The sequence below is a fragment of the Trachurus japonicus genome, chromosome 2 (assembly GCF_045865225.1).
Source record: "Trachurus japonicus isolate A0001 chromosome 2, Traja_1.0".
In the NCBI taxonomy this organism is placed as follows: domain Eukaryota; kingdom Metazoa; phylum Chordata; class Actinopteri; order Carangiformes; family Carangidae; genus Trachurus; species Trachurus japonicus.
Genome location: NC_140908.1, coordinates 1,308,388 through 1,330,363, shown reverse-complemented (window position 1 = coordinate 1,330,363; position 21,976 = coordinate 1,308,388). Strand labels below are relative to the sequence as shown.

General features: G+C 45.9%; 3 protein-coding genes across 5 annotated transcripts; all 3 read left to right on the top strand.

Annotated features, from left to right (window-relative positions):
* The first annotated feature begins 11 nt into the window (after positions 1 to 11).
* LOC146990476 (coagulation factor VII-like) lies at positions 12 to 13,534 on the top strand. Of its 3 annotated transcripts, XM_085794681.1 has the most exons (9): positions 12 to 210; positions 993 to 1,157; positions 1,276 to 1,422; positions 1,939 to 2,052; positions 3,881 to 4,024; positions 4,537 to 4,625; positions 5,193 to 5,313; positions 5,414 to 5,715; positions 13,058 to 13,534. In XM_085794681.1, exons 1-9 carry the CDS (start codon positions 150 to 152, stop codon positions 13,301 to 13,303), a joined length of 1,389 nt encoding a protein of 462 aa, XP_085650807.1. In that variant the 5' UTR covers positions 12 to 149; the 3' UTR covers positions 13,304 to 13,534. The 3 variants fall into 3 exon arrangements, with proteins under 3 accessions (XP_085650807.1, XP_085650817.1, XP_085650813.1); XM_085794687.1 differs by lacking the exon at positions 1,939 to 2,052 and having other exon boundaries at positions 20 to 210; XM_085794691.1 differs by lacking the exons at positions 1,939 to 2,052; positions 3,881 to 4,024 and having other exon boundaries at positions 13 to 210.
* A 725-nt stretch (positions 13,535 to 14,259) lies between these two features.
* On the top strand, positions 14,260 to 17,926 carry f7 (coagulation factor VII). The gene is made up of 8 exons (XM_085794697.1): positions 14,260 to 14,355; positions 14,891 to 15,054; positions 15,142 to 15,166; positions 15,251 to 15,364; positions 15,483 to 15,629; positions 16,130 to 16,248; positions 16,438 to 16,558; positions 16,648 to 17,926. The coding sequence occupies exons 1-8, from the start codon at positions 14,295 to 14,297 to the stop codon at positions 17,244 to 17,246; spliced, it is 1,350 nt and encodes a 449-aa protein (XP_085650823.1). The 5' UTR covers positions 14,260 to 14,294; the 3' UTR covers positions 17,247 to 17,926.
* Positions 17,927 to 18,564: 638 nt separating this feature from the next.
* On the top strand, positions 18,565 to 21,672 carry f7i (coagulation factor VIIi). The gene is made up of 7 exons (XM_085794740.1): positions 18,565 to 18,639; positions 18,728 to 18,897; positions 18,985 to 19,009; positions 19,534 to 19,647; positions 19,734 to 19,871; positions 20,083 to 20,319; positions 20,907 to 21,672. Exons 1-7 carry the CDS (start codon positions 18,570 to 18,572, stop codon positions 21,530 to 21,532), a joined length of 1,380 nt encoding a protein of 459 aa, XP_085650866.1. The 5' UTR covers positions 18,565 to 18,569; the 3' UTR covers positions 21,533 to 21,672.
* The last annotated feature ends 304 nt before the right edge of the window (positions 21,673 to 21,976 follow it).

Sequence of the window (21,976 nt, the reverse complement as noted above, 5' to 3'; positions counted from 1 at the left end):
CTGCCGTCATGCACAGGGACAGAGAGTGAGATGGGCATCATGTGATCAGTGGAGGTGGGTGGTGGGTGGTTGGAGGTTGGGGGGCGGATCAGACTTTGGACCTGTGGGTCACAACAGCAGCAGCTCTGAGCTCTGATGAAGGTGCAGCCATGAGGCTCAGACTCTTCTTCACCCTGATCTTCTGCCTCGGCGGCTGCCAGCCCGCCTCAGGTGAGGAAACCGCCGTCGTTACAGCTACCACTTCCTGTGTCCAGGTAGCCGCTCTGCTCAGGGCCGCGGCTGCTGTTAGCCTTAGCATGCTAATAGGCTCACAAGCTTAGCCTGTTAGCATGCTAACTGATAGCTGACAAAACAAAACCTGTGACTCTCACTGATCATTAATCCATTGGTGACTGTTATTGATCCACTGGATACCTTGGACCAATCAGAACAGATCCAGACCATCATTCAGATCCAGACCCAATGGCCCAATTCCAATTTTTTCCTCTCAAGTGGCACAGATCAGATCTGTGACAGGGCGGCAGTGGCTCAGGCAGTAGAGCGGGTCGTCCAATAACCAGAGGTTCGAGAGAGCGGTTCGAATCCCGCTCTCTCCCAGTCTCTGTCGTAGTGTCCTTGGGCAAGACACCTTACCCACCTTGCCTCGTGTGAATGTGTATGAATGACCATGATGGTGGTCGGAGGGGCCATTTGGCACACACTGGCAGCCACGCTTCCGTCAGTCTGCCCCAGGGCAGCTGTGGCTACAGACGTAGCTTACCACTACCGGTGTGAATGTGGTATGAATGAATAATGGTTGTTGTACACTCTTTGGGTATTGGGTAATAATAGATAATATAAATGTAATCCATTATTATTATTATTACATGAACATGTAAATTTGTGGAAAAAATGCATGATATGGATTCAGGCTCCTGTTATATGTAGAAATAAATCAGATCACAAATCGGATATCCGCCAACGGTTGCTGACTTCCTCTTCCACTTTGGTAGCCAACATACCTGGTGGGGTAGCCAACACATCTGGTGTCCTGGTCCGTTCAGTCCCAGACTTCTGCAGCTCCAGCCCCTGTGTGAACGGAGGCTCCTGCTCCACCCAGGATTCGTCCTACACCTGCTTTTGTCTGCCTCAGTTCGGTGGCGTCAACTGTGAGCTGGGTGAGACCAACGCTGCTCCGCCACCTCCTCCACAGCCACAACAACACAAACAGAACTTCTATTTCCTGTGGACTGATTCTAAATCTATAAATGATCAATGGTGTTGTGTTGTGTTCAGAGCTGCAGGCCGTCAACTCCACCTGTCAGCTGGAGAACGGAGGCTGCGAACACTTCTGTGACGAAGACTCCCAGACGCAGAACGTGACCTGCTTGTGTGCAGACGGGTACTTCCTGCACACCGACGGACAGAGCTGCGTCGCTGAGGGTGCGTCCACAAACACAAATATTTCACAAATGTTTCCTATATTCATACTGTACGTGTCTTTAAAGAGGAACTATTCAGGATTTGTAGCTTAAAGGGATAGTTTTTGGCAAATTGGCCCATTGCCATAATCCCTATAGTCATAGCAGCAGGTTCGTTACCTTTAATTGTCGGTGCAAGCTATTTTTAGAATGGCGGCGCAGAGCCGTGAGCTGCTCAGAGCTACGCTACGGAGGCTCATGGGATTTCTTGGTTTCCCTCATCAAACTCATCAAATACACAATCCAACAACTCCAAAACTCTCTGGTGGACAAGTTGTGACAGAGACTGAGTTGTTTTAGAGGTAAATACAGAGACTGCTTGATGGAAAACTGTCCCTGAAGGCAACGCGCATCAGCCGTTTTCCATGAATTTACCTCTAAAACAACAACTTTATGGTACCGAGTATCGATCCCCATCCATCCCTACACCTGCTCACCTTCAGGCTTCAGTAGCTTCCTTCCTGTTTCCTGTTCACAGCCGTGGACCACTGCCTGTCGTCGCCCTGTCAGAACGGCACCACCTGCACTCGCCACGTCGATACCTACGCCTGCAAGTGTGCACCTGGTTACCATGGACACAACTGTGACAGAGGCAGGGGCGGATCTAGGTTCATGGGAGATCCGAGGCTTAGCCCAGAGGGAGTAAAGACAAAGATCTGCCTTTTTTTTTTTTTTTTTGTCTTTGTTGCTGACTGTGATAGGCCTACTGGAAATTTCAACATATCAACTTTAGGTAGACAAAAGCATTGTCCTGAAGGATCCACAAACAGGTGTTACATCATAAAAAAAGACAATATAAAAATGATCATAAGCTACTCAAATAAAAATGATATGACAGTGCATGTAATCCTGATTGACATCAGCCTCCCTACCCACAGCATTACGCTTTAAAAAAAAAAAGGAAAGAATCTGAATTTAAACTCAATTTATCTGACTTACATTTACACAACTCACAAAAAGTTAGGGATATTTGATAAGAATATCCCTATAAAAAGTTCTGCTACAGTGATATTCTATCATGAGGCCTTTTAAGTAGAAGGATGCAATGGTCATTTCTTTATCTCAAACAAAAGCTAAAAACAGTGGTGGCTATAGCACAACACAAATCTCAATAACTTTGTGTTTTCTTGGTCTCATGATGTCAACATTTGAACATGGTGGAGAGGAGAGGGAGAGAGAAGAGGACTGTATACAAATTGTCATTGAACCACAACATTTAGTGGTTCAATGACAATTGAACCACTAAATCAGATGGTGCTTGTGATGTTTGTGGTTAATCACCTTGTTAGAGAACAGCATGTTATTCAATAAGGACTGAAACATTAAACAACTGGACATGTGCATTCAAAAGTTTAGAGAAGGTTAAATTAAGTTCACCTGTAAAGGTTATAATGCATTTTAGGTGCATTCTGAAATGTAATCCAAAAGCCAAACATCCCTAACTTTTTGTGAGTAGTGTATCTCATATAATGCATAGATCTATGCTTTTGATGTGATATGCAGCCTGCCTGGCTCCATACAGCAGCCTGGCATCAGTGTGACGTAGGCTATGACCAACGGCCTTTATTGGAGGCAGGCTTTTATCTGAGGGAAGCCTTTATTTCTAAATCCCTCCTTTTATTTTTTACACATAGCGACCAAGCTCATCGTTCATTAGCTCATCTTTATCTTCTTCACGTGCTTTTCTCCTCGCTGCGCTGTTGGACCTGAGTCTCTGTCTCCGTTACGCTGTATCGCTTCAATCCCATTCAAGTCGCATTTTTACAGCGTGCGCTGCGGTCCGTTTTCGTCCATGAATCTATAATAGGCTACATCCATGCTCCGGTCCCGAGCGAGCTCCGGACACAGAGCAGAGACCCAGGCCCGACAGTGGAAAGCTGTCCCTCTCTGAAGCAGCGGACAAGGCCAGCTTCACTCCCGTCAGTCTTCACAGACAGTCCACACGTGAGTTTTTTTTTTTTGACCCGGCTTGTATTTAGGGTCGGCCTTTTTTTGTTCGTGTAATGATTGAATACAGGCCATTATTTGATTAAATGCGGTATGCTATTTATTATAAAGCAACTTCAAATCACATAATCACTGATAAGTGTGCGTCTCTCTCCCGACCCTCCCAATAAAAATCCCCCCCTCTCAATAAACAGTTCCGACGTCCATGAGGCTGCACTTCAGACTGGTGCAGTCAGCGGAGGGAGACTGACATAAACCGCGTTGAGATTTTTTTTTTTTTTGCCCCTACTGTAAAACATGCGGGGCTTTGGCAAAAACATCCGGGGCTTGAGCCCAAGTAGCCATCCCCTAACCCCGCCCCTGGACAGAGGTAGAAAGTACTGTACCAACACAAACACACGAGAACCAACAGAGCTCTGTGAGTCTCTGTGAGTGAGTCGGTGGTGTTTCTGATGAGCTGATGTTTTTCGCAGCCCGTCTCACCTCCAACGGCTGTCGCTATAGAAACGGAGGATGCGAGCATTTCTGCAGAGAGTTTCCGGATCGTTCCTTCGTCTGTTTCTGCGCCGCCGGGTACCGACTGTCCCAAGGAGACAACAGCACCTGCCTGCCTCAAGGTGCAACCACGCCTTCTGCAACAATCACACTGGCTGTGATAGCATTAAAGGAATAGTTCACCAAAAAATGAAATTCACCCTCATGCTGATGAATACTCCGGAGTAGTTTTTTATTCCTCAAAGTGCATCTGGAGACCCGGGAGGCCGGTTCGTAGTCCAACGAAAACTTAATACGAGAGTAATAGGGCCCGACACAAAAACGGCCATAAAACTACACAAAAACCATTTAATATTCCTCCACACTGCTCGTCCACTGCAATCCAAGTGTCCTGAAGGGATGTAGTCCAGAGTTTACTGGAAACAATGTCATTTAGGACATCCTGTATGACCCAGGAAAATTCAACACAGGATGTTGGAATACGAACCAGCCTCCCGGATCTCCAGATGCACTTTGAGGAATAAAAACTACTACGGAGTATTCATCAATTTTATTTTTTGGTGAACTATTCCTTTAAGACCTTAGCAGCCACTTAGCAAACCATGTCATGACTGTTGTTGTCTCTCTGGTCCAGACAGCGTCCCTTGTGGACGACCACAGATCCACTTCAGCCCCAGGGTCGTTAACGGGAAGATCTGCCCCAAAGGACACTGTCCATGGCAGGTAGGTCCACTCAGACAGGTGTAGAGAGACAGACAGGTGTAGAGACAGACAGGTGTAGAAGAGACAGACAGGTGTAGAGAGACAGACAGGTGTAGAAGAGACAGACAGGTGTAGAGAGCCAGACAGGTGTAGAAGAGCCAGACAGGTGTAGAAGAGACAGACAGGTGTAGAGAGACAGACAGGTGTAGAAGAGACAGACAGGTGTAGAGACAGACAGGTGTAGAAGAGACAGACAGGTGTAGAGAGACAGACAGGTGTAGAAGAGACAGACAGGTGTAGAGAGCCAGACAGGTGTAGAAGAGCCAGACAGGTGTAGAAGAGACAGACAGACAGGTGTAGAGAGACAGACAGGTGTAGAGACAGACAGGTGTAGAAGAGACAGACAGGTGTAGAGAGACAGACAGGTGTAGAGAGACAGACAGGTGTAGAAGAGACAGACAGGTGTAGAGAGCCAGACAGGTGTAGAAGAGACAGACAGGTGTAGAAGAGACAGACAGGTGTAGAAGAGACAGACAGGTGTTGAGAGACAGACAGGTTGTGCTGATGGCTCCGCCCCCACCTGCCCAGGCCATGCTGACGGAGAACGGCGTCTACACCTGTGGCGCCATCGTCCTGTCGGATCAGTGGATCCTGACAGCGGCTCACTGCGTCTGGGGGAAACCTGTCGGCATCCTTCAGGTCACCGTTGGTACGGCAACCGTTTCTTCTTCTTCTTCTTCTTCTTCTATGATGTAAAGTCGGTTTCTGCATCCTGATTGGTCTGAGACCGCACCGTCCCCTTTCTGCAGGTGAACACGACCGGCAGGAGGACGAGAAGACCGAGCAGCGGCGGCGCGTGGTCAAGCTGCTGATCCACGCGGGCTACAACAGGTCCAGCTCCGATAGCGACCTGGCGCTGCTCAAGCTGCAGCGGCCCGTCAAGCTGGGGCTCTACGTGGTTCCCATCTGCCTCCCCGCCGCCAACACCACCTTCGACAGGACGCTGGCCACCGTGCGCCACTCCACCGTGTCCGGCTGGGGTCGCCTGGCGCAGCACGGCCCGCCTGCCCGCCTCCTGCAGCGTCTGGAGCTGCCGCGCGTTCCCATGCAGGTAGGGATGTCACGATTATAGATTTTCTTGGTACGATTATTGTCAGAGAAATAATCGCGGCATTTCGATTATCACAATTATTATGCATTAATTAATTTCACAACGCTATGTATGTGTAAAATATAGTCTAAATGACTTCCTGCAAGATGGCGGACGGGTTAGCAGCATAGTTTTTTAGCTCGCCCAAGTCGGTAAAATCAAACCACTCAATGTGAACAACTCGACATATAACCGTCACAAACTTTGAGATGAGTGGCAAACGAGGCCGGAGGAAAAATAAAACCCCGCAGAAAACTCCAGAACGAACTACAAGAGAAGAAGTCACCGACGAAAGTGAACCTGAAAGTGACGCGACAGAGAAAATGGACCACGCCGAGACACTGAAAGCTGGACTCGCTGATATCCGCGGTGATATACGGGACCTCAAGCGAGAACTCCACAACGAGCTGACGACAATCAAAGAGGAACTCAAAGGTAAAATGAAACAAGAAATCGCTTCGTTAAGACAAGACATAGAGCAAAAGCTTACAGAAAGCCACAGAGAGTTACAGGAGCAGAGAGCGAGCCTAACCGAGGCGCAGGCTCGAATAGCGGAGCTAGAGGAGTATAACATGGATATGAGCAACCTGTTACTCAAATTAACAAAACAGACAGACCAGATGCAAGACAAACTAACAGACCTTGAAGCGAGGTCCCGCCGAAATAATGTCCGGATTTTCGGATTGCCTGAGGACACAGAAGGAAGCTCCATCACAGATTACTTGGATCAACTCCTTAAAAAAGAGCTGGAGCTGCCCGACGGAACCAATCTACAAATACAACGCGCCCACAGAGCTCTCGCTCCAAGACCTGGTCCGGGCGGCGCTCCGAGAGCAGTGGTGGTAAACTTCCTAAAGTTTGAAACAAAGGAGATGGTCCTACAGAAAGTCTGGCAGAAGAAGGGGATACAGGTGGGCAATAAGAAAATCCAATTCGACCACGACTACCCCACGGAAATCGTACAAAAACGCAAAACATATCTGAGCATCAAAAGAGTATTGAAAGAAAAAGGCTTCAAATATTAAAGTTTTATAAACAGTAGCCTACCGACTGGATGAGAGACAATGTTGGACTTTTCTAGACTAAGCAGCTTTAGGTCTAGGGGTGGGCCCTCAACGGGAGGATTTCCCATCCACCCTCCAACAGGGACTTGGGGAGAAGAAGATTCCTCCTGTGGAAGTTCTAATGTTCTTAACTCTGTTCATGTTCATGTTCATATTTTTTTGAGTTGCTTGGGAAAATACATATGCATAATAGTGAAGCAATATGGTATGTAATGATCTGAATATACTGTCCTTAAATGTAAACGGTCTAAACACACCTAAAAAGAGAGGAATAGTTATAACTAAACTGAAAAAAGAAAAACCACATGTCATATTTTTACAAGAAACTCATCTGTCCCAGACAGAACATGAAAAATTGAAAAAATTTGGATTTAGAAATTCGTATTATAGTACATATAAACAAGGGCGTAGGAGGGGGGTTATGATATTAATCCCAAACTCAACTATATTTGTTTGTGAAAAGGAAATCAAAGATAAAGAGGGTAGGTACGTGCTGGTAAAGGGAAAATTAGAGAATGAACCGGTTACGTTGATAAATGTCTATGCACCTCCAGAAAGTAGTAAACATTTTTTTAAATCTCTGTTTGATCTTATTGCAACAGAAAAGGAAGGTACTTTAATCTGTGGGGGGATTTTAATATAATCTTGAACTATAGTTTGGACACAACAAGTCTAAAAGGGAATAAAAAACAGATATCAAAATTTGTAAAAGTGTCATTAGAAGAATTAGGAATGATAGACATATGGAGGAGCCTCAATCCTTTTGTAAAGGATTTCACACACTATTCGGCAACACACAACGTCCACTCAAGAATAGACTATTATTTCATAAATATGGAGGATAGACATAGAGTGACCGAGTGTACGATTGGAGGTGCAGATATATCAGATCATAATGGGCTATTTCTAAAAATAAATCTTAATGCCAGGAGAAGACAAACAATCTGGAGATTAAATGTAGGAATACTAAACAATAAAGGACTGGTGAAAGATCTGAAGGAGGATATTAGACAATATATGGAGGAAAATAACACGGGAGAAATGAGCCCACATTATTTGGGATGCTTTAAAAGTGGTTGTTCGGGGAAAGATAATAGCTAGAACCACATTATTAAAAAAATTAAGAAGAGAGGCATATTTAAATCACTCTCTAACATTGAGAGAACTAGAGCAAAAATACCAAAAGACAAATGACCCTAAAATAAAGAAACAAATCAAGGAAACCAAAATGAAGATAACTGAATTACTACTAGATGAATATGGCAAGAAGAACACATATTTGAAGCAAAGCTATTACGAGATTGGCCCCAGAGCGACCAAACTTTTAGCCAAACGTATCCGAAAACAACAAGCACTGAATACCATTCAAAAAATTAGAGACCCTCATACCAATGAGCTAATACACGAACCAGAGGGCATAGAGAACATATTCAAGGGGTTCTATAAAAAATTATATACGCAGCCACCTGCAGCAAATGAGGAGGAAGTAAGGCATTTTTTGGAACAATTAGATTTACCATCAATTGGCTCTAGACAAAATGAAAGATTAACAGCAGATATTACAAGAGAAGAGATTATTCAAGCAATAAACTCATTGAAAAATAACAAATCTCCAGGGAGCGATGGTTACCCTGCAGAATGGTACAAGCTTTTTAAAACAGAGCTGATACCAGCACTCCAGGCCTCCTTTAACTGGACTCTGAAAGAAAAGAAAATACCTCTAACATGGACAGAGGCAATTATTTCAGTAATTTTAAAACCAGGCAAAGATAAAGACAGATGTGAAAGTTACAGACCGATCTCAATACTAAATATAGATTATAAAATATATACATCCATTATCTCCAAAAGAATAAATACATTTATAGCAGAATTAATAGATGAGGACCAAACGGGGTTCATATCAGGCCGTCAAACACAGGACAATATTCGAAGAACTTTACAAATAATCAGCCAAGCACAAAAAAGAAAACAAAGTACTGTGCTAGTTAGTATCGATGCGGAAAAAGCATTCGACTGCGTAAATTGGACATTTCTCTATCTAGTGCTAGAACGATTTGGTTTCAATAATAAATCTGTACATCTAATTAAATCACTATATCAAAAGCCTTCGGCTAGAATAAAAATTAATGGAAATTTGACAGGAAAAATATTATTAGAAAGATCAACCAGACAAGGTTGTTGTCTGTCGCCGACTCTATTCGCGATATTTATAGAACCTCTGGCTCAAGCAGTTCGACAAAATAAAGAAATTAAAGGTGTCATAATTAAAGATGTAGAACATAAAATCGGGCTTTTTGCTGATGACATAATAGCTTTCCTCGAGCAACCGAACACCACACTCCCTAATCTGATGAAGCTACTAGAACTGTATGGGCATTTCTCAGGATATAAAATCAATGTATCTAAAACTCAGATTTTAGCACTCAACTATTACCCATCAAGAGAAATCAAGGAAACATACAAATTTAATTGGAACTTAAAAGCAATCAAATATTTGGGTGTCATGATTACTAAAAACCTTTCAGAGCTATACAGTGCAAATTATAAAACTTTAAAACAAGAAATACAGAAAGATATAACAAGATGGTCTACCCTACCACTGGACTTTAATTCAAGAATTGATATAGTTAAACTAAATATATTACCCAGATTTCTATACATGTTTCAATCCCTGCCAATAGATATCCCCCAAGGCCAATTTGCAGGATGGGATAGAATGATCTCCAGATTTGTTTGGGGGGGCAAAAAGCCTAGAGTCAGATACAAAACGCTCCAGCTCCCTAAAGAAAAGGGAGGAATGGGACTTCCGAATCTAAGGGAGTATTTCTTCGCTGCTCAACTGAGACCTGTATTGCTGGTGTAAGTCAGAATTTAGAGCAAAATGGAAGGATATAGAGAAAGAAGTAAACCAAATTCCAATTCAAAATATGATTGGTGATAACCAGTTATATAAGGAGCTTAAAATTACTATGGATCCAATTACAGTACACACGTTAGATATATGGTTTAAAATACTGAAAATGTACAAGATTCAGAATGATGCAAAAATATTAAAATGGATAGTTTATGACAACAATTTCAATCAACAATTTTTACAATGGACAGAAAAGGGAATAACTGCTTGGTGTATGTTAGAAAATAAAGGGGAGCTGATGAGTTTTGCAAAACTCAGGGAAAGGTACGAGTTGGATATGTGTGAACTCTTCAGATATTATCAACTAAGGGACTACTATAAAAAGGAGATCAAGTCAGATTCCTCCAGGGAAGTGAATGATGTCATCCGAATTTTAGTAAAAGCATATCAGGAAAGCAACATAAGAATAATTTCATCATTATATCAAGGATTGAACAATAACAACAAGCATTCAACTACATATATTAAGATGAAGTGGGAGGAAGAACTTAATTTAGAAATTTCAGATGAGGAATGGCACGAAATGTGGAAGGTACATCACTCAACCACTTATTCACGAATCTGGAGAGAGTTCGCATGGAAGAATCTAATCCGCTTTTTTATTACACCGAAAATGAAAAGTAAACAGCTACGCAGTCGTCAAAAGTGTTGGCGGGAATGTGGATCTTTTGATGAAGACCATTCTCATGTCTTTTGGAATTGTCAAAAAATAACTGTATTTTGGGAAATAGTATGTAAGGAGCTACAGAAGATATTAGGATATGGTGTGACGAAGACCAGTTCAGTGCTTTATCTATGTAAATTTTCAGATGAGACCGTTAACACTAGTGATGGCTATTTGATCAAAATACTGCTGGTAGCAGGCAAGAAAGCCATCACTAGAAACTGGGGAAAAGAAACAACACCAACGAAAGATCAGTGGCTGTCAATTGTGGAAGAAATATTTCTAATGGAAAAACTGACACATATACTGAGGCTACAAGAAGCTCAACTGGACAAGAAATGGGAGAAATGGACACTATACAAGACTCAAGACAGTATCGGACAGGAACAGTAACTGATGAATACTCTAACCCACAAGATAGTAAGAATAAGTTGTATTCCCAGGCAGCTTTTGTTATATTTGATTGTATTTGTATTTACTTATGTTGATTTGTCAATAAAAATTTAAAGCAGAAGTAAGTGATATATTTGTGTTAATATAAGTCTTAAATAGTTATATCTTCCGACAGCAATCACTTACATAGAGTGTTTGGTCTGAAACACGGGTCTCTCAGTCACTCTGCTCTGCTCTGAGCCGAGGAGAAAACATTTATCGTATCCTACAGTTTTTATCCAATGAGGAGAGAGAACGGCATGCAGGGCTGTGTGTGCAGCCAAGGAACGCCGTGAATGTGGCGACGTAGGGACGAGGACTGTTATGGTGCGTTCAAGGAAACTCGTATTTTTGCGACCGTGAAATGGTACCAGTTCGATCTGGTACAAGTTCACCGGTCGGAAGTTACGAGTGGCCGTTATAGTGACTTTCACCGGTAAAACAGGTCGGAAAAACACGAGTGGGTTGCCTGAAACGCTACAAAGTCGTAAGTTGTGACTTGAAGCTGTAATTTACGATTTCAAAAGCCTGCCTGGAACGCAGCATTAGCGAAAACGACCGGACCACTTACTTCTGCTTTAAGTGACAAAAAAAAAAAAAATAGTCTAAATAATTACAATGCTAATTATTTACACAAAATATTTTAAGTATCTATTAATAAAGGACCAATTATATTCCCCAAGGGAATTAATTGTCATTTTTACCAAATGTTTAAAGCCCCAGTATGTAGGAATTCCCCCCATCTAGCGGTGCGGTTGCATATTTGAACGTGTTCTTGATGTTGCATTCACTTGAAATGGGGCAGACATCAGAGAGACAACAGACGCTGCATGTAACAGGATAAACAAGCCTCTATGTAAACAAGTGGTCTGCCAGCACAACGCAAAACAATACAGGCGTGACAATATGTTGTCATGGTGATGTGGTATTGTTTTACCGTCTTTCTCTGGTGGAGTACAATGACATCCGGTTGGTTTGCCGACGGCCGTCTGCCTGACTGCACCTGAATGCAACACCAGTGCCTCTGTCCTTCCTCACACTACACAGTGGTGACAGTTTTAACAGGCCGAGCCCACAGCTCCGCTCAGTTTCCGTGGTTACCTCATAGACTGTAAAAAGAATGGACGTAGCACCCGTGACGTCACCCATTGGTTTGGGGGAGTCTGTTTTGTGCCGCTACTACGGGGGTTTGAACTGCGCCATGTTGGATTCTACTTGCCATATTTGGAGAGGTGCGGCGGTTAGCCGGCTGAGAACCCGCCCACTGGCCTCGAAGCAGCGGTCTCCGAACCTGTCACTCAACGTTTCTGCGCCCTAATTGGCCAGAATTTTAAACCTAATAATAGTAAAACGGTAGAGTTTAAAAAAATGCACCCCCCTCAGAGTGTGTGCGGGGGTAGAAACTATCGGTTGAGACCAAAAAAATAAAATATACCAGGCTGTAAATATGTTTTTTTAAGCTGTAAAGTCGGCTATTTTAACATGGGGCTCAATTGGAGTTGCTCCCTTCTGACACCAGCCCCCAGAGGAAGCCCAGGGGATTGCACTTTTTTGAACGCGGAAGTGAGCTTCACTTCTCAGACCAACAACTGCCCCCTTGGGTTACCTACGGTCACGCTGCCACTCAACGTAAAAAATGGCGATGCAACATGGCCGCCTCGGTTCGGTGCATCGCCCACTTACGTATGTATTTGTAACGACTTGTAACAACTCATTCTAAGGTACGAGTGTGTTGTCCCAGAGCGATAGATATATATAGAAAAACATGCCAACAGATCAGCCTGCTTCCATGCGGCGGTTAGCGGTTAGCAGGGAAAGAGCTCAACAAACCCTATCAAAATAAAAGCTCACTCTTCAAAATAAAAGTCTAAATGTCTTAAAGGACAACACAACTAGAAAGCTTTCATTTGTATGCGGCTGTGATTCCACTTCAGTGAAATACGTATTTATGAAAGACATATTTGATTTTTGATAATAAAAAGCCAAATAAGTTACATACTGGTGGGGCTTTAAGTTTATTTTAATCAGTTTTTTTTGTTGTTGTTACAAATGACACGCAAACTTTTAAATTCCTACCAATTCAATGTTACATTAGGAAATGGACCAGTATCTGTGCATTTACCTCAAGATGATTCTGAAAAGTTTGGAAAGTGACGGTATTTAGGAATCTTTGCGTGATTAATTGTGAATGCAAGTAATTGCGATTCGTGACATCCCTACCTGCAGGAGTGTCGCCTCCACAACAAGCTCAACATCACCAGGAACATGCTGTGTGCCGGCTACCGGGCCGGCGGCCAGGACCACTGCGACGGCGACAGCGGCGGCCCCCTGGTGACCCGCTACAAGAAGACCTGGTTCCTGACGGGCGTGGTGAGCTGGGGCAAGGGCTGCGGCAACGAAAACCTGTACGGCGTCTACACCAAGGTCAGCAACTTCCTGGGCTGGATCGAGGAGATGAGGTCAACCGGCTGAGACCAGAACCCAGACTGGACCGGTCCAGAGCCGAGACGTAATGAGAGCAGGTTTTAATGAAACGTCTGATTGGTCCGATCACTGAAGCAGTTACACAGCAGCTGTTTGATTGATCCTGTGATCTGTGTTTTTTGTGAAAATGTCAAATTAAAAACTAAACTGTTGAGTCCCTGAAGGCATCACCAGGCTCAGAAACATCCTGTTGAAAATAAAAGAGGGAATGAAAACTGGGAGGTTCTGATCTGGTTTGTTCAGGTTTTTTGCAGGAATAACTGGTAACCCTTTCATTTACAGGCTGCTAATTACGTGATAATGTCTAGAAATAGCCCAGAAATAACGGTCAATTGCAACGACTTGGTGGAGAAAAATTCTGGGCTTTCCAAAAAATTCAAAGCATGAAAAGCATGTGTAATCTTTTGCCTTTATGAAAAACATGACATTACTATGAAAATGGCCGTTATTTCTAGACTATTTCTTGACATTATCATGTAATTAGCAGCCTGTAAATTAAAGGGTTACCAAATACCTTTTTAGTATAGTATTAGTAGAAGTAGTGATCTATTGTCCTTGTGGGGAAATTGGGTTGCAGAGGATCACACATGGCATTTCGTCTAGCTATTTAGTTTGACAAATAAACAGTAACTCATCATCAATAAGAATCACACTTCAAGTATCAAGATGATAGAATGTTAGTCTCAGTCTTAACTTGACTTGCCAAACCAGCAGATGATGCAAAAGGAAAGGAAGCTTTCAATAAAAGCTTGATAAAACATTTGGAGCGTTCTCCTTTCAACATTAAAGGACAGGTTTTATCTTCAAAAATGATGTGTTTCCAAACATGGCTGCCGTCATGCACAGGGACAGAGAGTGAGATGGGCATCATGTGATCAGTGGAGGTGGGTGGTGGGTGGTTGGAGGTTGGGGGGCGGATCAGACTTTGGACCTGTGGGTCACAACAGCAGCAGCTCTGAGCTCTGATGAAGGTGCAGCCATGAGGCTCAGACTCTTCTTCACCCTGATCTTCTGCCTCGGCGGCTGCCAGCCCGCCTCAGGTGAGGAAACCGCCGTCGTTACAGCTACCACTTCCTGTGTCCAGGTAGCCGCTCTGCTCAGGGCCGCGGCTGCTGTTAGCCTTAGCATGCTAATAGGCTCACAAGCTTAGCCTGTTAGCATGCTAACTGATAGCTGACAAAACAAAACCTGTGACTCTCACTGATCATTAATCCATTGGTGACTGTTATTGATCCACTGGATACCTTGGACCAATCAGAACGGATCCAGACCATCATTCAGATCCAGACCAAATGGCCCAATTCCGATTTTTTTTATCTCAAGTGGCACAGATCAGATCTGTGACATGAACATGTAAATGGTGGAAAAAATGCATGATATCGGATATTTGTCATATTGGATATCTGCCAACAGTTGCTGACTTCTTCCATTTTGGAAGCCAACTGCATCAACGCATGCGGATCATTTCACGCAAGCAAAGCAGGTGTAAATGCAGATATCAGATAAATGCAAAATCTGATATATGCAACAAATGGGAATTGGCCTCTGTCTCTCTCTCTGTGTCTCTCTGTCCAGTCTTTCTGGATCCAGACCGAGCCCACGGCGTCCTCATCCGGACCCGAAGGTACAACTCGGGCTGGTTCGAGGAGCTGCAGATGGGCGACCTGAAGAGGGAGTGTCTGGAGGAGACGTGCACGTACGAGGAGGCGCGGGAGGTCTTCGAACACACCGAGACCACGGTCCGAACTCCGAACACAGAGAAGTTCTGACAAGCAGATCTTTCCATCAGTGCAGATGAATAACGTGAGTTTGTGTTCTCTCCTCAGGACGAGTTCTGGAGGAAGTACAACGGTAAGTGATCGCAGGTTTGATCCCACCACGACCGTCAACATGAGCATGAAGTAATCATGTCACCTGGTGTCCTGGTCCGTTCAGTCCCAGACTTCTGCAGCTCCAGCCCCTGTGTGAACGGAGGCTCCTGCTCCACCCAGGATTCGTCCTACACCTGCTTCTGTCTGCCTCAGTTCGGTGGCGTCAACTGTGAGCTGGGTGAGACCAACGCTGCTCCGCCACCTCCTCCACAGCCACAACAACACAAACAGAACTTCTATTTCCTGTGGACTGATTCTAAATCTATAAATGATCAATGGTGTTGTGTTGTGTTCAGAGCTGCAGGCCGTCACCTCCAACTGTCAGCTGGAGAACGGAGGCTGCGAACACTTCTGTGACGAAGACTCCCAGACGCAGACCGTGACCTGCTCGTGTGCAGACGGGTACTTCCTGCACACCGACGGACAGAGCTGCGTCGCTGAGGGTGCGTCCACAAACACAAATATTTCACAAATGTTTCCTATATTCATACTGTACACTGGCAAATTGGTCCATCGCCATAATCCCTATAGTCATAGCAGTAGGTTCGTTACCTTTAATTGTTGGTGCAAGCTATTTTTAGAACGGTGGAGCAGAGCCGCGAGCTGCTCAGAGCTACACTACGGAGGCTCATGGGATTTCTTGGTTTCCCTCATCAAACTCATCAAATACACAATCCAACAATTCCACAACGCTCTGGTGGACAAGTTGTGACCTGCACATTCACCACGCTATGAGATAATAACACAACGTTACCAGACAGAGTTGTTTTAGAGGGAAATTCAAGCAACACCACTGATGCATGTTGCCTTCAGGGACAGTTTTTCATCAAGCAGTCTCTGTATTTACCTCTAAAACAACTCTGTCTGGTAACGTTGTGTTATTATCTCATTAAGTCAGGGATCAAACCAGCGATCTCCTGTCTTCTTGTGTGTGTCTGTGCAGAGGCGATAGCGTGCGGCATGGTGCCCGTCCTGCAGACCGAGGACAAACCCCGGCAGCTGGACCCTCGGGCCCGGATCGTGGGAGGGACGGAGTGTCCCAAAGGTGAATGTCCCTGGCAGGTACGCTCCGGTTCACTGTACACGATCCTCTACTGTAACTGTTTACTCTGCTCCGACCTCTGACCCCCAGAGTTTCCAGAGATAAGGTTGTTGTGTTGTGATGAGGGCGACGTTGTTCAATCCTGGACATTTCGAATAACCTTTATTGACATTAGAGTGCAGGAGCATGAGCTTTGTGTCGTCCTGCAGGTGCTGCTCATGTATAAAGGTAAAGGCTTCTGTGGAGGCGCCATCTATAAACCCACCTGGATCATCACGGCGTCCCACTGCCTGGAGAACACCGACACCCGCTTCCTGAAGGTGGTCGCAGGTACGAATCCCCCCGGACGGCGAGCAGCAGGAAACACGGCGTGTGTGGGGAGCGACTGGCGGCCGTTGACCCTGCTCTTTGTCTGACAGGTGAACACAACGTGGCGGTGGACGAGGGCACGGAGCAGCTCATCCAGGTGTCTGAGGTCATCATGCACCAGGACTACGTCCCCGTCACCGCCGACAACGACATCGCCCTCCTGCGCCTGGCCACGCCCATCACCTACACGCCCTACGCCGTCCCCGTCTGCCTGCCGACCCGGCTGCTGGACAAAAACGCCATGTGGGACATCGCCATGCACACGGTGAGCGGGTGGGGCCGGCGGGCGGAGAACGGCCCCACCTCCACCGTCATGCGGCGCCTCAGGGTGCCGCGGATCTACACCCAGACTTGCGAGGCGGAGAGCGGCGTGAAGCTCACCGACAACATGTTCTGCGCCGGCTACATCGGCGGCGGCCAGGACTCGTGTAAGGGCGACAGCGGCGGTCCCCTGGTGACGCAGTACAAGCAGACCAGCTTCCTGCTGGGCATCGTCAGCTGGGGCAAAGGCTGCGCTCGCCCGGGCAACTACGGCATCTACACCCGGGTGTCCAACTACCTGGAGTGGATCCACAACAGAACGGAGACGGCGGCAGCGGCGGAGCAGAGGAACCAGACCGAGGTGCTGACCCACAACCTCACCACCTGAGGGCCGGGACCGACCAGCGCCGACAAGATGCCAGCATCAATGATCAAGTAATCACTGAGTCATTATTCAAAGAAAAAAAGAAATGTGTTATTATCATTATTATTGTTATTAATGAGCTGAATGGACGATTGAAGTATTTATCTTTACCTGTTTAAAACTGATCAATCTGTGTTTTCATGTTACACAAGAACTAAAATTATTATTAAAGGGACAACGAGGAGTTTTGGAAAGCGAAGTGCTTCGGGTCAGACCCCCTCTGCGCGCACGGTGAAATTCTTGGACCGGCACAAGACGGACGAAAGCGAAAACATTTGCCAAGAATGTTTTCATTCATCAAGAATGAAAGTCGGAGGTTGGAAGACGATCAGATACCGTCGTAGTTCCGACCATAAACGATGCCAACTCGCGATCTGACGGCGTTATTCCCATGACCTGCCCGCAAAACCGAAACCAGGAAACGCTGGGCAAGTCGACCACTAAACAATAACAAAATAACTATAAAGACAGAACGATATATTTATCTAAATGGAGCCATTAACAAGTGGTAACGTAGATTCATCCACATTAATATGAGACTCTTTTAGAACCAAAAGCAAACTCCTCGTTGTCCCTTTAAAGTTGTTACAATCTCTGTTTGTTAAATATGTTTGTATGAATAAAACCCCAAATGTTTCACTCAATCTGAACATGTTTGGGTTTTTGCAAGTTTTGCAATCAGGTGAATTCCTGTGTTTCTGCTGGTGAATCAGTGATTAAAGGTCCAGTGTGTAAAATGGAGGTGAAGATCTAAACCATTTTACGATATGTCTGCTGTTGGTTTATTTATAAACGTGAAACTCTTGAAACACGTTCTCTGACTGGCTGGATTTTCCGTACAAACATGGCGGCGCAAGATGGCGACACTCTCTAAAGCAAGACGCTTGATATATGTAGATATAAAAGAAGAATTATAAGGCTACGAAAACCAAACAGATTCTATTTTATAGCGATTATACACTGATACTAATATATTAATGGGTAGTTATTTCATATTTTAACAATAAACCTTGTTAATTATTACAGACTGACCCTTTAAAGGTTGATAAAAGTTAATCAATAACTAATGATAATAATGGATCCATGTGAAGTTACAGTTTGACATCACAGTAGTGGAGAGAGAGGTGCGTTCAATGACCTCCGTCACAATGGGCCTAAGGTCGTGAGTTAGTGGCGTTGGCTCTGTGGGGGTTAGGGGTCGGTGGTCTGGTGGGCGGAGCCTCCACAAGCCCCTCCCCCTCCCATAAATAAGAGTCCTGGTGGCTGAAGAGGGGGTTCAGACTGAACATGTTGCTGAGGAGCTGCTGCCTCGTCTGGACTCTGCTGCTGAGCTGCAGCCTCGCCGCCGCCGCCGCAGGTCTGACATCATCACACAACCACAACACCGCCTTCATGACATCACACCATTAGTTCATATTAATGATGTCATTGAGTGTCGTGTGCAGTGTTTGTGCAGAAGGAGGCGGCGAGTGCGGTGCTGCTGCGGCAGCGATGGCGGCGAGCGAACAGCGGCTTCCTGGAGGAGCTGAAACAAGGAAACCTGGAGAGGGAGTGCGTGGAGGAGATCTGTGACTACGAGGAGGCGCGGGAGGTGTTCGAGGACGACGGGAAAACGGTACCAACGCACAGACTATCAAAATAAAAAATAAAAGCATGCTCTGTTCTCTATGTGACTGCAGCTGTGTGTGTGTGTGTGTTGCAGAGGGAGTTCTGGCTGACGTACCAGCGTGAGTCACACACACAACACAGGAAGTGAAGCCTCAGCCAATCACAGAGCTGCAGATTGATCAGTTCAAAGTGTAAAAAAGTAGAGACGACCGACCTCTGGTTAATATTGATCTGTCCTCAGGAGGAGCCACGTATTGATCGATCAGTATCTGTGTTCGCCTCTGAAGCTCAGTGATCAGGATTATTGATCCTCATTCTCCTGCGTCTGTTTCTGACATGTGACTGGTTCTGTCTCCTTGTTCTGTCTCCTTGTCCTGTCTCCTTCTGTCTCCTGGTTCTGTCCCCTTCTGTCTCCTTGTCCTATCTCCTTCTGTGTCCTTGCCCTGTCTCCTTCTGTCTCCTTCTTCTGTCTCCTTCTCCTGTCTCCTTCTGTCTCCTTCTTCTGTCTCCTTGTTCTGTCTCCTTGTCCTGTCTCCTGGTTCTGTCTCCTGGTCCTGTCTCCTTGTCCTATCTCCTTGTCTCCTGGTTCTGTCTCCTTGTCCTGTCTCCTTGTCTCCTTGTCTCCTGTCTCCTTGTCCTGCAGGTCGTGACCCGTGCCTGGTGAACCCGTGTAAGAACAACGGGACGTGTCTCTACGTGGGAACGTCCTACGAGTGTCAGTGTCCCGAGGGCTTCGAGGGACAATACTGTCAGACAGGTGGACGATCGATCATTGATTGATTAATTACAACATCGTCATGAGAACCAATGAAATGACGGCGTGTGTGTGTGTGTGTGTGTCAGTGTTTGAAGACTCTCTGAAGTGTCTCTACCAGAACGGACAGTGTGAACATTTCTGCGACGGCGCCGGACCGAGACGTAAATGTTCCTGTGCCGGCGGCTACAAACTGGGGGAGGACGGACGGCAGTGTGTCTCTCAGGGTACGAACGCTGCCGTGTGTCTCCTTCCTCTCAAACTCTTCTGTCTCCTTGTCCTGTCTCCTGGTTCTGTCTCCTTCTGTCTCCTGGTTCTGTCTCCTTGTCCTGACTCTTTGTCTCCTTGTCCCATCTCCTTGTCCCGTCTCCTTGTCCTGTCTCCTTGTCTCCTGCACGCAGGAAGGAGGTGATGATAACTGATGTGGTTGTGTTGCAGTGGAGTATCCGTGTGGTCTGGTGGCGCCGCAGCAAACAGGTCAGAACCAGAGTGCCCTGGTTCAGACCAGAGTGGTGGGATCCAACCAGTGTCCCAGAGGAGAGTGTCCCTGGCAGATTCTGGTCCAGCTCAACGGGAACAGTCACTGCGGCGGCGTCCTGGTCTACCCCGACTGGGTCGTCACCGCCGCCCACTGTATCCATGGCAACGACGCCCAGAACCTCACCGTGGTGGCGGGTAACTGCGTCATATGTAGTGTTTTTGTTTTTGGCGGCCTGATTTCATTTTTTAGTGAATGATTTTCATCTCTATCTAGTAATGTAGTTCTATTTAAAGGGATAGTTCAACATTTTGCCAAATTGGCCCTTTAATTGTCGGTGCAAGCCATTTTTAGAACGGCGGAGCAGAGCCGTGAGCTGCTCAGTCAGAGCTACGCTACGGAGGCTCATGGGATTTCTTGGTTTCCCTCATCAAACTTATCAAATACACAATCCAACAACTCCAAAATGCTCCGGTGGACAAGTTGTGACCTGCAGATTCACCACGCTAAATAATAACACCACGCTAGATAATAACAGAACGTTACCAGACAGAGTTGTTTTAGAGGGAAATTCAGAGACTGCTTGATGAAAAACTGTCCCTGAAGGCAACGCGCATCAACGGTTTTGCATGAATTTACCTCTAAAACAACTCTGTCTGGTAACGTTCTGTTATTATCTCATTGACAAAATGTTGAACTATCCCTTTAACCCAGTAAATATAGTATAATTACCCAGTATAGTAACTAAACTGGTCGTTTATGATGATGACGTGTCCGTTTCCAGGGGAACACGACCTGGACGTGGACGAAGGGCAAGAACAGAGGATGCCCGTATCTATGGCGATCGCCCACGGAGGTTACGACCCGGCGACGGGCGACAGCGACGTCGCCCTGCTGCGTCTGACCCGACCCGTCGTCCTGAGCCGTGACGTCGTCCCCGTCTGCCTGCCCACCAGAGACTTCGTGGAGCGCGAGCTGCTGCTGGTCCGCTACCACGCCGTGTCCGGGTGGGGCAAGAGAACCACCGGGGGCAACGCCGCCGCCACCGCCGCCGCCGGAGCTCCACCCGTCTCCCCTGTCCTGCGCAGGATGTCCGTCCCCATCATCCACAACTCGCAGTGCTCCCAGAGAGCCCAGTTCAACTTCACTGCCAACATGCTGTGTGCCGGCTACCTGGACGGGAGGCAGGAGAGTTGCCGCGGAGACGACGGCAGCCCGTTGGTCACGCAGTTCGGCTCCACCCACTTCCTGACGGGCGTGGTCGGCTGGGGGCGGGGCTGTTCTCACCCCGGGTATTACGGCGTGTACGCCAACATGGCCAACTTCGTGGACTGGGTGGAGGCCACCGTCAAAGACCCGCCCACCGCGGCGTTGGCGGCGGCGGACATGATGGAACAGAAACTGGTTTAGTAACGGACGATGTGTCGAAGAGTTTGTTTTTTACTTTAGTTCTAACAATAAAACTCTTTATTTCACCTCCATGTTTGTACATTAATGTAACTCAAACAAATAAACCTGATCTGAAAAATTAAATAAAAAGTGTTTTTACTTGAAATCTATAGACCGAATCGCCTTGTTGTTTACAACTACTTCCGGGTAGAAAACCAGCATGTAATTTGAATGAGAACAGCAGTAACGAACGAGAGTTTCATGTTTCATGTTTTTCACGCCCTATCACCGTTTAGACAAATCTGAAATGATTGAAGAAACATTACTATTTCTGTGTGTTTTGTGTTGCTATGTGTGGTATTTATTCAGTTTAGAAAGCATCAGTGGCTGCAGCTGACAGGGACAGCTAACAGTAGCTAAGCTAACGGCGGTAGCTAAGCTAAGGTCAGGACGTCAGCTGTTAAA

Excerpts from the sequence above, each read along its gene's own strand:
- LOC146990476 (XM_085794681.1), top strand. The coding sequence starts at position 150 with ATGAGGCTCAGACTCTTCTTCACCCTGATCTTCTGCCTCGGCGGCTGC. Across the intron at positions 2,053-3,880 it reads TGGACACAACTGTGACAGAG|CCCGTCTCACCTCCAACGGC; the intron begins GCAGGGGCGGAT and ends TGTTTTTCGCAG. Across the intron at positions 4,626-5,192 it reads AAGGACACTGTCCATGGCAG|GCCATGCTGACGGAGAACGG; the intron begins GTAGGTCCACTC and ends CCACCTGCCCAG.
- f7 (XM_085794697.1), top strand. The coding sequence starts at position 14,295 with ATGAGGCTCAGACTCTTCTTCACCCTGATCTTCTGCCTCGGCGGCTGC. Across the intron at positions 15,055-15,141 it reads TCGAACACACCGAGACCACG|GACGAGTTCTGGAGGAAGTA; the intron begins GTCCGAACTCCG and ends TTCTCTCCTCAG. Across the intron at positions 15,167-15,250 it reads GTTCTGGAGGAAGTACAACG|TCCCAGACTTCTGCAGCTCC; the intron begins GTAAGTGATCGC and ends TGGTCCGTTCAG.
- f7i (XM_085794740.1), top strand. The coding sequence starts at position 18,570 with ATGTTGCTGAGGAGCTGCTGCCTCGTCTGGACTCTGCTGCTGAGCTGC. Across the intron at positions 19,010-19,533 it reads GTTCTGGCTGACGTACCAGC|GTCGTGACCCGTGCCTGGTG; the intron begins GTGAGTCACACA and ends CTTGTCCTGCAG. Across the intron at positions 19,872-20,082 it reads ACGGCAGTGTGTCTCTCAGG|TGGAGTATCCGTGTGGTCTG; the intron begins GTACGAACGCTG and ends GTTGTGTTGCAG.